Source organism: Lutzomyia longipalpis, chromosome 2 (genome assembly GCF_024334085.1).
Source record: "Lutzomyia longipalpis isolate SR_M1_2022 chromosome 2, ASM2433408v1".
NCBI lineage: Eukaryota > Metazoa > Arthropoda > Insecta > Diptera > Psychodidae > Lutzomyia > Lutzomyia longipalpis.
The window spans coordinates 32,788,977-32,802,857 of record NC_074708.1 but is presented as its reverse complement, the minus strand read 5'-3'; the positions used below and the strand labels follow the sequence as shown (position 1 = coordinate 32,802,857).

At 35.7% G+C, this 13,881-nt stretch overlaps 2 protein-coding genes across 2 annotated transcripts in view; both read left to right on the top strand.

Moving 5' to 3' along the window:
* The window catches only part of LOC129790123 (WD repeat-containing protein 19), an 829,031-nt gene that overhangs the window by 663,467 nt on the left and 151,683 nt on the right, over window positions 1-13,881 (top strand). The gene's annotated exons all lie outside the window — the stretch shown is intronic.
* LOC129790261 (T-box protein H15) overlaps window positions 12,311-13,881 on the top strand; it is a 46,194-nt gene continuing 44,623 nt past the window's right edge. Inside the window, exons 1-2 of the mRNA XM_055827698.1 lie at window positions 12,311-12,677; window positions 12,807-13,033. Coding sequence (XP_055683673.1) covers window positions 12,907-13,033 — 127 coding nt within the window. The 5' untranslated portion in view covers window positions 12,311-12,677; window positions 12,807-12,906. The remainder of the gene's footprint in view (window positions 12,678-12,806; window positions 13,034-13,881) is intronic.

The following is a 13,881-nucleotide window of genomic DNA, read 5'->3' as shown; positions in this document are numbered from 1 at the left end:
CTTGAGAAAAGAATCTTTCTCAGGAGGTGTTGTGACCTAACTCTGGGCATTTCATTAAAGACATAGACGATGAAAAAAATGTGCTATATAGCTGAAAAGCCATGGAATTGGAGCACAAAATGTTATTCTGTGTGTGGTCCATTAAGGATGCTGGGGTGTCGAGTGCCAGTCATAATGATTCAATTCCCGCCTCTTGGTGTTGTTTTCTCATTCTTAATGTCTCTCCTACCCGAAGATGAAAAAAAAAGTATTATGTGTGATGCCCATAATGTGCGACTATCCCTCATCTTAGCGTAGCAAAATTGTATGATGAGGCTGCGTGGAGGCATTAGCAACAATATGTCCGAATGGAACGATCTTTTTGTCAATGTTCCTTGTGGACCCCTCTCTGCTATGGGCATTTGTTGTGCCAACAAGAAATCGTATTAAATCACCGAAATGGCACACATTTTCGGAAGTGAAACCCAAATTTTTGAGGATTCCATGTGGTGGGTATAGAAAAAATTGTGAAAAGGAGCATGTCTTCGACTTTTTTTCGCTTTTTTTTCCTGCTGTTTTCCTTCTTGTTGTGCCATTCGGGAAAAAAAAGGGAGAGAGACCCCATAAAACTTGAGAGCTCAATGGTCAATTAGAAGAGAAATCTGTGCAAATCTTCTGGGTGGTCTCACAGCAGAGTTTCAAAATGCAAAAAAAAATCATCAACAAACTCAACTTGTAACAATTCTGCGGATGTTTTCCAACATTTTATTACCCTCAAATATAGTCTTTGGGTGGCAATTGAGAGGGTTGGGTTTCATAATGAATTCAGGAAGTGTCACATGAGAGTGTGGTACAATATTGTGAATTCAAAGCCATATTGAGGAGGCTCAAAACCCCTTCAAATAAATTTCCTTGGATTGGTATTAATTCCGAAAGAGAGACATGAGCCACCCATTTGCAACACAACTCACTTAATAATTTTGAATTCTGAACATAGAAATTGCAATAGAAAACACATGCTAAGCTCCCTTAATTGTATACCTAACCCCCACCCCCCAAAACTATTTCTCCACCCTCAAAGTGAAATGAAATAAAATTTAAATTCGGACTTTGCTGTGCAATCCTGCCCTTTTTGCAACCACGATGAGACAACCCCCCAAAAAAGGAATCAACCCTCCATCACTCAAAACTATCAAGCTGCATAAATATGCAAATGAGTTTGAAAAATAAATATTTACAGAAGCAGAATTATGTCTTAAAACACAAATATCTCGCTCACAATTTGCCCAACAATCAGTTTCATTTGTCTATGCAAATTCAGCGAGAGCGAAGAGACTTTTGGTGTCACATAATTTTAATAATAATTTTTCAATTCAAATGCAAATTGCACATTTTTTTTCGGACGAATATTGACTGCAGGGGTGATTAATTGTATTGCCTCGCGATGAGGCTCATTTGTCACATAAAAGAGTTGCCGCAGAATTTTACGCAGAAATTGCACCTGAGCCATTCCGGGGTGAAAAAAAAAACTGTAACAAGAATAAGAAAATTGCATTTTGTAATCTATATTTCAAGAGATTTTCCTTGATTATGTCTTTGCTGGCTGTGTGTATTACCTAGAAAAGGGGGACTTAAGAACTTTATACTTCACAACTCGCTCAAATACCTCAGAATGGAGAAGTATTGTAATTAATCGCTTTGAATTGATTTCATTGAAAAAAAATTATTTCTAAATAACAATTAAATTAGATAGATTCAAATAGCTTTTAATTAAGAAAAAAATAATAGAACTGTTGTTAAACTAAAAATGTGGAAAAAAATTAAGGTTTCCCTTTCAGCTTGATTAAATTTAGAGCAATACAGAGTTAGAACCAGTTAGTACTTACTTTTAAGTAGAAGATTTGTCAATTAAAGAGCAATGAATTTTTGAAAATAAACTTTTTAAAATTAATATTTTTTTTTAATTTCAATGATTTTTAAATTTTTTTTTAAGGAAATTAATAAAAACTAAAAATTTCAATTTATTAATTTTTAGAAATAATAAGCTTGGCGCCACTTAAAGATTGATAATAACTTGCTAATCAATTAACCGTAATATAATTATAATTATAATTTCTCAAAAAACGAAATATATCTAGAATTGAATAAAAAGAATTCAAAAACTGAAATAACGATCAAACTAACCTATCTAATCTAATACATCGTTATAGTTGCCTAATTATTGTCATATGTTTACTCACCCATCGTCATTCTATAAAATTCTACACAAAAAATATTCTTTGAAAAAAATATAAAAATAACCCCGTAAAACTATATGCAGACAGATCTGTTGACTCTTAAAAAAATTGTAAATATCTAATGAAATAAACTTTTTATTATTAAACCTCGTAAAATTGAAAAATAATCTTAAAAAAATTCTATGGATTCGTAATATCGCAATATAATATTTTACAATATTGATACTAAGCTTTTATTTATGTGAACATCAAATCAAACATAGTACCTAACTTAATTTGATCCTAAGCATTTATTGAAAACTAAATATTTAAGAAAAACGATTTGAATGTTATTCATCATAAAAAATACCTATTAAAAGTCTTTGCAAAATAATTTTATTACAATTTTAGCTGTGTTTCTTTTAGACACAGCTTTTTAAAAATTAAATTCAACTAAAATCTGCCGTAGTCTGTTCTTTGGACAGTTGAGAAAATTTCTTGAATTTCGTTACAAATATACTTTTAAAATAAAACTACGTAACATTGCAAACACAAAGCAAAGTCACTCCACATGCAACAACCCCCTAATATCTCTGTGTACAGAGACAACCCACAATTTTATCCCTATACAACAATTCTTCTCATGGAGAATCCACCATGAGAGACTATAGCTTGGGGTTTGGTGGGTAAATTGAAGAAATGAGAAAATGTAATGGAGAGAAAAAAAGCTTTAAGTAAAAAAAAAGCTCAGGTGTATTTGGTATTTTTATTAAGACAGTTTAACCCCCACAAGATTTGGGGTGGAAACTTTCTTCCTATTTGCGCAAAAAATGTGTGTGTGTTATACACAAGAAGTTTCGCAAGATGGACAAATTACTTGAATCCTGTGGGAAAGAAAGTCTCCGGTAATCCGCATTTAAGTCTAAGAAAATTGTTAGTTAATCCTCGGAGTCTCTACAAAACCGAGAAATTGGATAAGAAGAGACAGTTATTACGGCCAAGGGGTGGTGTGGGTGGTATCAGTGACACTGGGGGGATGGCAAATTCAATTTGATATTCCTAAAATGTTTGAGGATTTACCTGGTTGGCGATTTGGCAAAAACTTTTACTGACCCATCCGTGACTTCACCTGAGATTTTCTTTTTTTCTCGGGCAGCTTCTGTGCTTTAAATCCTTCCTTTTTTTGGCTTCCTTGGCAATTTTGCGGGGCAATTTTGTACGATGGTGTAATTTTCGCTTTTAGAATTTTTTTTTGGGATGAAGGCAGAGCCAGAAGAGCCCTATTGTGGCGCAAAATTTAACTCAATTTGCATGCAGAAAATAGTGTGACAACATCTGTTAACCCCCTCATGCTACCCAATTGACGCGAGTGTTGTATGACACCGTAATTAGGCAAAAGAGTGTAGCTTAATTCGATAAATACGATATTCATTTTGACTTGTGCGCACACCCAAAAGGGATTTTCGTGGTTTGAATTTGCACCCAAAGAAAAGCCTCAAATGCCCTCAAATATGGGGCTACACACAAAAGCCAAAAATGCCAACAATGAAGAAGTCTCTTTTAGTTTGTGCCATGCAGAGGACATTGTCCATGGTATTTTGTGGTTAAGCTTTGGGGGCTGAATAAATGCAATTTTTCTCCATTTTTCTTCATCATATACGGAGGACAGTCAGGATGTGGTTTTGTGGTTGGATGAATTGAATAAATTAATTCGCAAGTGTCACGAAGAGGACGTGGCCCAAAAAAAATAAACAGTGTTCTGGCCCAATAATATGAATTATCAGCCACTAATCACCCCATTAAACCACCTGGGATAATATTTGATGCACCCTTTATAAAAATTGCCGCGCTGAAGAAAAAATATTTATTTTTAATATAAAAAATTAAAAATGCCGGGAAGATACGAGAATGCAATTTCCTCGTGGCATAATGAAGACGTCCGAGTGGAAAAGTGGTTTCATGATGGACTTTAATGGCATTTCCACCTGCCAAATTGATCAAGGGAGCTCTCCCAGCACAGAGTCTGTGGTTGTGGATTATTGATTGATAAGCTAATGGACATGGATAATTTTTCATCATCGCCATGTGAATTTATGCCCAAGGCAATCAATCGTTTAGGACTAAATAGTCAATTTTAATTGAGATATTTCCCTCACAAGTAAATCGACTTTTAAGCGATACCCAATTTCTAGGCAATTTTCAAACAATTTTTTTCCCGGAGCCTCTCATCTTGAAAGATTTTGCAATGAGAAAAAAAAACTGACTTCTCCCTCGTCTAGACGCAATGCAATAATTCCCTGCAGAGGTGGTAGAGTATGTCCAGCAGAGGTTTTTATCTCTAACATGCAGAATGAGAGGAATATTTTCTTGCAAGATGTTTGTCTCTGCATCTCGCCAGAGGCATCCTGCTGTCATTGAGTGGGTGGCCTCTTCAAGATGTCGCATTGACACTCAGGGTGTAGCCCTTCATCGTCTATGTTACCACATTCAGTGCGTCTCTTGAAAAAGTCTCTTTTACGAGAAATGTGAGAAGAACCGAGAGGGGCTTATGACAATGAGATTATAACAAAACATTTAAGACAATTATACGATCTATATCATCTGTGGGAGATTCAATATAATGAGGTGTATAGAAATACGAGAAATACTTTTAAATCATTCCCATTTGGAAGCAATCAACATCTCTTCTCTCTCTCTCTGCTCAGACAATCGGAAATCGTTGACAATGTTCACAAACAATTTTGTCGTTTTATTAACAAAAACTTAATGGACATTAAACCATCTCCTGACCTCGCTGGCCTCGCCATTCTCACAGAGAGGAATTAAAGACAATTTCCTTATGGCGCACACAAGAGTATATATTTCATTTAATGCAGACACCTTGAAAGAATAATAACCCCGCAATGGGAATGAGGGAATTAATAGGTGCAATTGCGTTATTATATGGCAAAGATTATTTGCTGCGAGGGATGGGCCAAAACTCGGGTATCCAAATAAAATTATATCGCCTGCAATCTCCCACTGGGTACACATGCCGGGAAATGTAATTGAGGAAATTCCCCCCGAGAGAACGTGGTCTATTGTTGCGTGGTTTTTTCCATGAACTTCCCAAATTGGCGAAATGTGCGGGAATTAATTAAAGAAATTGCACAGTAAAAGTATTCCACAGATCAAAAATTCAAATAATTATTAGGCTTCTTTTGGTCAAAGAAATCGTGATATTTGTGCAAAGAAAATGTTCTCTGGAAGGCTTCTACACGTGTTACACTCAGAAAAAACTGTGGCGTAAAAAGGTAAGGTAAGAAGTTGGAATAGATGCGTTTAGTGTTGAAAAAGGATCGTCTAACGTCGAAAATTTTCATCCAATGTGAGAAGAAAATTGTCAAACGTTGGTAAAGAAATGTGAGACGCATTCTTGAACAGTTCAGGCGCTTCTTTATTCTCTATACTATAAATATGTAGAATTTATTTCAGTATAAAATCGGGTATATAAATTGAAAAGTAATGCGTATGACCTGGCGCCTCCATTGCAATTTTACCAAAGTTAAGCACCAGGCGCCTCCATTTCCATTAATAGCATTCTTGATGTCTTTCTTGACAATATCCTTCTCTGTAATATTTATATTAAATTAAGAAATATATTCATTTATATTTTTTTTTTACCTGCGAGTGATGCATCCAGTCTCCGTGTGGAGGCTCCGTAGAGCCTGATCCGGTTCATCATTGTCCGGAACATCTGCTCTAGCTCATTGTCCTTCATCATTATTTCACCGGAATCCATAATTTTTGTTGTCACAAATTTCAACCTTTCGTGTTTCAATTTAAATTAGATTCTGTTGTGAATTAAAGTCAATTTAATGCAGACAAAAGTTATAAATTCAATTAGGGTTTAAAAGATCCGCCTTAATTACTAAGATCTATTACTTAATTGTAGGAATTATCTCCTTTTGAAAACGCATTGTTTAATTAATACTTAAAAGTTCTCATTTCCTAAAATATATAGATATTCTTCATCTAGAAGATCTAAATCTTCTTCAACTATAACGAGATGATCTCTTCATCACCTGAAATAAATGAAAAAATAATAATGTATAATTTTTACCCCTAATTTGCATATACGGTGTAACCTCTAATTTTCTTGAGTGTACTGCAGTGTGTCATTACAATTTTGCTTTATTTATTTCAATAAACAAACTCCGAAGGGATTGCCGCTGTTTTTGCTTGTACCACTCCTCCTACTACAAAGACCTCTTCCCGGAATTGAGCTGTCGTCGAAGACTCCGCACAGATCACTTCCCCGGACCGACAATTGCCCTCGTCAATTCAGTGGAATCGTCGCCACCACAATTCAACACTGTACTCCATTCCACCATGCACAGCATAATGGTTTTTAATTGTAGGGAGAAAGATGCAAAACGATTTGCATATTAATTGCACATTTTATGATAGAGCCGCCAAGACAATGTCTCAATGACGAATTCATCATACCAAGTGTTGATTATTTTTTTTTTTGCATGAATATTCCACGTGAAAATTTTCTCTCAATTATCATACAATTTCTTATTAAGGTGTTTAGCATAAATGCCGAGGAAATTGCTTGCGCGAGGGAATGCTCTGCTGGCGGAAGTCGATGAGGTTTGAAAATTTCCGGTAGCCACAAATCAAAAATATGTTTCTAACATCACGCCCTATGTGAGGTCCCTTTTGAGCGTCTTTTTGCTGTATTTTTGGGGTTTTGTGGCAAAGAGAAATCATCTTGAATTGAAAAGGAGGCATTTAGAGAGTCAACAAACACTTAATTGAATATTCTTTGTCACACCTCAATGGCATTCAAGGAAGGTAACACACAGATGAGGATCAAAATTATAGCTTTTAACGCACAATACGTCCTATTTTCATCTGTGAGTTTGAAATATGTTCTTCGTAGGGACATAAATGTCGATGAAAGGGATTTCTTGGCTAAAGGAGAATGCTAAATTTTGGAAGCAGAATGAGGCTTATTCAGGGAATTGCATTGGATTTTGCGATTATTTTTTTCAAGGAGGAAGGAAGAGGATAAAATGCGACTTATTCTCAATAAAAGTGATTTTATTGTATCCTTGAGCGCATATAATGTATGTATCTCCAATGGAAATTCTGCGATGTAGGTCCTTGATGGAGGTTTGACTTCTGGCAAATGTTACACACGAAAGAATAGTTTGTGCAGAGTCTGTTAAGGATTGACAAAATGCTTATTTAGAAAATAATAAAAAAAAAACAAAGGAAAAGGATAATTTAATTTCATTACAATCTCCTTTTTAAATTAAGGATATGAGCTGCAAAAAAAATTTAAATTCAAATTGAAAAAATTTTTTAGAGAAAGAAATTCTTTTAGTTTATTTGCATTCAAGTTTTTCCTGAAGAAGTAGGAAAATTATGGAAATCCTTTATTGTTGTCAGAAAATTAAAATATAAATTATCAGCAAATAGAACACCTAAACGGATTCTTTGTCCACAATATCTAACCTTTTATCTTTCTAAAAGTTATTATAAAGTTTAATTGGAATAATTCTAATCTTTCTGGAGGAATTTAGGATCATCCATGCTGCTTTGAAGAAAGCTTTGGAACTGAAGATTCTATTTTCTATTAATTTCTTATTCGACAAAATTAGTCGAAAAAGAGAAAACACAATATTTATGCTTTCCAGCAACGTTTTGGTAAATTTATTTCCTTCATTAGACTCTCATTATTACAGAAAAATAATTTATAATCATATTTTTTTCAATGAAGAAAATACAAAATTTAAAACATTTTTTCTTTGAGTAATATATTCAAATGTCCATTCTCCTTTTTAACGGAAATTTTCCACACCGTGCTCTTACTTTGTGTATCTCTAGAGCCTCCACCAAAACAAGGAGTAACTTACAAACCCACTTGAAAAAGGATTGTGAATGGAGATCGTATCGTGTTTCCAATGAATTTTTCATCAAAAGAATTTGACTTGAGAGGGCTTTTCTCTTTCTTCATGCATTTCCGCAAGCAAAAAGTCATCACATCCCATTTTACTCTGTGTCCACATGCCTCGTGAAAAATGGGTAAAGGTATCGTTGGTAACTTTTGTCACACGGGATAATCATTAAGTTGAATTGAAATTTATGAAAACCACTGCTGGGGAGTCACACCTCTTTTTCCTTTGTCACCGGCACGAAGATGACAGTGAGGCTTACAAGAGGTTGAGAAATAAAAAGTCCCTGCCTTTTGCTAAATGAGCAAACAATTTCTGATTTTATTTATGACTGTCTCGCCATCAGCATGATCCAGGTTTTCTTTTTTGCTTGCGTTAGCCATTGCCACACAATTGGATAAGATGGGTAGGTTGGTGACATGTTTGGTGCCTCTGAATTTCAAAAGAAAAAAAAAGAGAATTAAATAAACCATCGAGACTTCAACGAGTTCTTGAAGGTTTTTTTCTTCAGGAATGGAAAATCAATTGCAGTGTCTTGTTTTAATTTGCCCAAGACGTTTATTCCGTGAGATCATTCGAAACTCATATAATTCCATACGTGGGAGAGAATAGTTTATCAATTTTCTCGTTGCATTAATTTAAGCAGAACAAGCCAAGAGTATACCTATAAATTTTCTAGAGTACACTTGTATAGAATTTTAATGCATAAAATTGAACTCAATCGAAGAACAAGTTTTTCAGCACATCATGTTCTTTAAGTTATTTTAATTGTAAGACCAACCAGAGCTTAAAAAAACCATACAAAAAAAAGAAAGACCGAAGCTAGCAAAGCTGAGCATTGTTAAAGAGTTTGATGTCTAAAGTTTTTTTCTTCTTCTTTTTTTGAGTTTTTTAATCAGGAGTTGACGAGAAATCACAATCAGCACTAAAATCAAGCCCTTCCAGCACTTTACAAAGTCAAATGGGCGAAGTTAAGGGCATGTAGAGGCAACAAATCTCCTTGAAGTGAAGCCAGAGAAGAAAACTTTTTGGGAAAAAAGAAGCAAAAACTATCACCTTTTCCTACAACGAATTCATTCCTCGTATACCCCCTCGACTATGCAGAACTTTTCTATGCGGTTAATCCAACCAATTCGTGGTGAGTATTTTACATATCACCACGAGCAACCCCCTGAGGGCCACCCCTTTGGAAATGCAAATGCCCCTGGCTTTTCATTTGGCTCATTTGCATTACAACGCAACACCCCAAAATGCACATTTCAGCGCAGAAAGTTGGTCTTTTGTGTAGCAAGGAAAAATCCCATCTCTCCTAGATCCTTCCTCACTCTGGTGGCCTAATTTACATTCACATAAGGGGTGTCTTCTCTCTCGCTTCCTCTCCACACCACAAATATGTATAAAATGTGCCATATATAACACATTGACGCCATTTCGGAAGGGATGTAATTTATAATCAACTATTTCTGTTGAAAATTCCACTTATTAGAGCATCTTCAGGAGTCTGACACCACATTAAAAATGAAATATATCCAAATGTCGTTACTTCCCTCCCCTAGATAACTTCATTTTAGACATTTTAGCTCCCCGAAAAAAATTAAACTTTATGTTGTAGAAAAAATCAAAGCATTTAATTACTCTCACAGAATGTTTTATTCTTCCTCAATTGGCGTCAAAAATTGATTTTGGTTGAAAATTTGCGAGTAGTCGGAACTACGATGGCAATAAATCTTCGTGAAGAAGTTGAGTTTGTGAAACCCGAGTTATTTGGGCTGAAATATCGTCACGCTTTGAAATGAGAGACCATTTGTGTGTGTTTTTGAGGGTCCCAAAATATTTTCTCTTTGCACCACAGAAGAGCCCAAATTGTACTGTGACGCTGTTTATGAGGTGAAACTCCCAAATAATACCCAAAATACAAGGAGGGATGGAGTCGATTGAAAGGACACACAGCTTCATCCCCTTCGGCACTCTAGAACTCACAGGGGGTTGTTCGACTTTCGAATGAGTGCAGTATGCCCTATGTACGTACACGAAATTCCGGAAGCCAAAGAGATTTCATGGATATTTAAAAGTTTGAGGGTATTCAATGGAATTTATAGAAAAAAAAGAAATTTTCCTAAGAAAATGTGTCTTTGAAAATAGTTTCACTTTAAAGTGATTTGTTTTGTATTTTTATGCTTTGTTGTGCTTGTACAAACTTCTTTTTCTAACTCTTTGAAGTTCGTTTTTAAAGCTAAAAATGTTTTTATATATTTTATTATTGAATTTCTCTAAAAAGTAGGATTTTTTAAAATTATTTTCTTTTAATTTTTTATTTAGAAATATTCTAATAAGTTCTATATTCTTTAATTTATGATTTAGCTTTATAATCCATATTACACATACACAAAATCCATATTAAATCAGACACTTTATTTATTTTTAATTCTAAGAGTTTTATTAGTTTTCTTTAAGAGAATTGCTTTTTTTAAGTCTAATTCATGTTGTTTTGTTAGATTTAAACAAAAAAAAATTAAATCAATTTAAAAAATAGTTTTAAAAATTTAAAAATTAATTTAATATTGTTTTTTAAAAGATTGTTATGTGTAAAAAAAAATATTAAAGAAAACTGAAATCTTTTTAAATTTTTAAGAGGTAAAAAACTCTTAAATAAAATATTACATAGCGTTTAAAATTGAGTAAAATTCATCTCCATCAAAATTGACAGCTCAATGCTATGTCCTTAAAGTTCTGTCAAAATTAAAATGTCACCTAAGTCTCAGTTCAATTTGAAAATTTCATCAAGCAACGATATTCTCCAATTTCTCATAATCAAATTCCCTCTGAATTCGTGCGATGAGCAACCCCCTATAAAGTCAGGCTGTTGTGAGGGGGTGTATTGCGGTATGTTTGTTTCCCAATATCCTCTCAGGAGGGTTGACTTCTCTGTGGAACACCGAGAAAATTGACAGAAATTTATAATTGAAACTTGTGTCTATCCCGTTGAATTATTAATTTTCTCATAATTGCCGTCGGCTGTAAAAATATGTGTATCGATTCTTTGCGGAAGGTTTTTTTTTATTCTGAAATAATAAAATCCATTCAATCAACTTTTTTTTTTTACTTGTTCTTGCTTCCTTTGCACGAAAATTTCGCGAGCCGTCGCAGCTAAAATGAAGAGGGAGCCTTCATAATTTTTCCTGTGCAAGCTGATCCTTTTGGTAATAAAAAATTTAATGTCAGCGCAAAAAGTTCCAACACGAAATCAAAATGCTCTCAAAAGCGTCAACTCAATATACAAGCGAATGGATAATGAGATATGCCATTACGTGGGGTGAAAACCCACCAGGCGGCTCCATTTCAACCCCACACCCGGCGTCCCCATCGACACGAAATGTGAGAGAAAAAGTAGCGCCAATTTACAGTGGGATCCCGTAGGAGGGACAGCACGAAATAGGGGTGGTAGCGTTGGCTCATAGAGGGATTTGGTGAATTTTGAGGCACCCTGTGTGTATATAACGTAAACCCTCTTGCCGCGCATTGCCTCTCTTTCTACCGACGAAATCTTCATAGGGTTGTATATGTGTGGTAGATTGAGTGAGCAATACAATTTACACACTGACGGCTTCGGAATCTCATGTACAAATCCACCCCTGAAAGTGCTATGTACCTAAAACTCACACCCCCGGTGGCCCGAGCGGGTTGAGCAAAAGGGGGTGCAAGTGAAAAAGTACATAAATACATGTCAGAGCGTTGAAAGCGTTAGAAAGCTAGCGCCATAAAATACAAAATACTCCCGGGAACCTATAAAAAGCGGTGCATATGCTGCCAATTAGGTGACCCCTCCACACGCTACCTCCACTCCCAATACTGAGCTCGGAATCTGACTTTCACACCCGCCCCATTGCTGGGTTGCCGTGCCAACAAACACCCAGTTCCGTCTCGCTTCCTCCACATCGCACCGCGGCTACGGTGTGACGAATAACAGATCAGAGGCTGTTGCATGCCATTCCCCTGCATACTATGCTGTACATAGGCACCGGTCTTGTGCACATAGTTCGGCCTCACTCACTGGCATTCCCGCCATTCGGCTGTCTGTTGAGCTCAATGGGAGGTGCTCTTGGCGGAGAATGTGACGCCCGAACAGACTCGTGTATGCTTTACCCATCGAACCGGACTCGGGTAGCATTCAGTTTGGTACGGTACGTCTCAAGGCTTGCACACGTCTCTTGCGATCGGCGGTTGAGTGTTTTTGAAACCCGTAAAACGCGGAAACCACCCCCGGAACCAAATACACATTTTACTATATATGCTTGCTCTCTGACAAAATCTCAAACCAACCCCAAAAGTCTCTAGACCCACAACATAGCCCCATGGGTCCCTTGCGTAACTGTGCTCACCTGAGGTGTTCACTACTTTAGTTTGCCGATGCATGGCAACACCGTGTTGACCGAGTGGCAAAAGCGAAACAAGTAAATCGCGTGAAATACTTTTCCACCCGCTGCACATGAACGCGATGGAAGTGCTAACTCACGTGTTGATGTGAATACTAAATAAGGTAGTAGTAAACCCACCCGCGGTATTGAGCTGAAGGTGTGTGACTCCCCCATTTGGGTCCCAGAGTGTGGTTCATTGCTGTGTGGGTAGGCCACAGTTTGGTGCAAATTTCCTTTATTCCGACGTGAAGATTTTAAAAAGGCGCAAAAGTGAAGACATATCGAAAATTGCTGAGACTCCAGAGTGTGGAGGGCAGTGGAGGACGGTGCTCGCCAGAGTGTTGTGAAGATATGCTCCTAGGCACCCAAAACCACTGCGGCGCCAATCTGGCTAACTCGAAGGGCGCCACGGATTTCTCAATTGCGGCAATCATGGCTCGGGGCCCCTCAAGTCGTGAGCCATCGGAAAGGAGTATTAGTAAGTTTCGCAAAAATTTTATTGGATTTATCCCCCAATTAGGCTTGTGGTTAAACGTTCAAAGACGGCTAAAAACGGTTAGAAGAATATACCTACTAAGGAACGGAGTTTTTTAAAATAGAAGATTGTGATTTTTTCTGTAGTGCTCATAAGAATAATATAGGATCAAAGATTTAATGTCATATTTTAGATTTCAAGATCTTAAAAAACGCATTAAAAAATGACGGTGAAACACACCGATTCTGTTCATTAGAACAAGAAAATAAAGAAAACAAACCATGTATTGAGTGTTAAGTTATATCGGTTATATCCCTAAAAGATTAGAAGGACTAAAGTTTCAACTAAACTTTGTGAACGTCTCTAAATTCGTCTTAATCGATAATTTAATCTCCTTAAGGAGCTCAGAAACAAGACCAAAAAACCGTTTTTGAATGAATATCTTTTGAATTAGACTAATTTAGGATAATTCAAGGATTTTCTTGTAAAAATAAATACAATAAATCAATAAGTTCTGATATTTTGTCTTATTAGTTTTTGAATTAGTAAAAGAAAAAAGCCTAAATATTAAAATTCTTGTTATTTATTTTCCAAAAAATAAAGGTCGATCCTTTAATGTGGGTTAGTTTTTCTTGTGTTTTATAAATTGAGAAACTTCTTTGAAAGGCGGCTGTATTGCGGGTCTCTACTGTAATTTCGAGCAATGACTTTATAATCATTTTTCGGGCTAATTCTATGTGGTAATTTATCGAGTTTATCAATATTTAATTTAGTTCGATGTTATATTTAATAAATTATTTCACAAAATGAAATATTTTTCTTAAGATAAAAAAAATTATTGATAAAACATT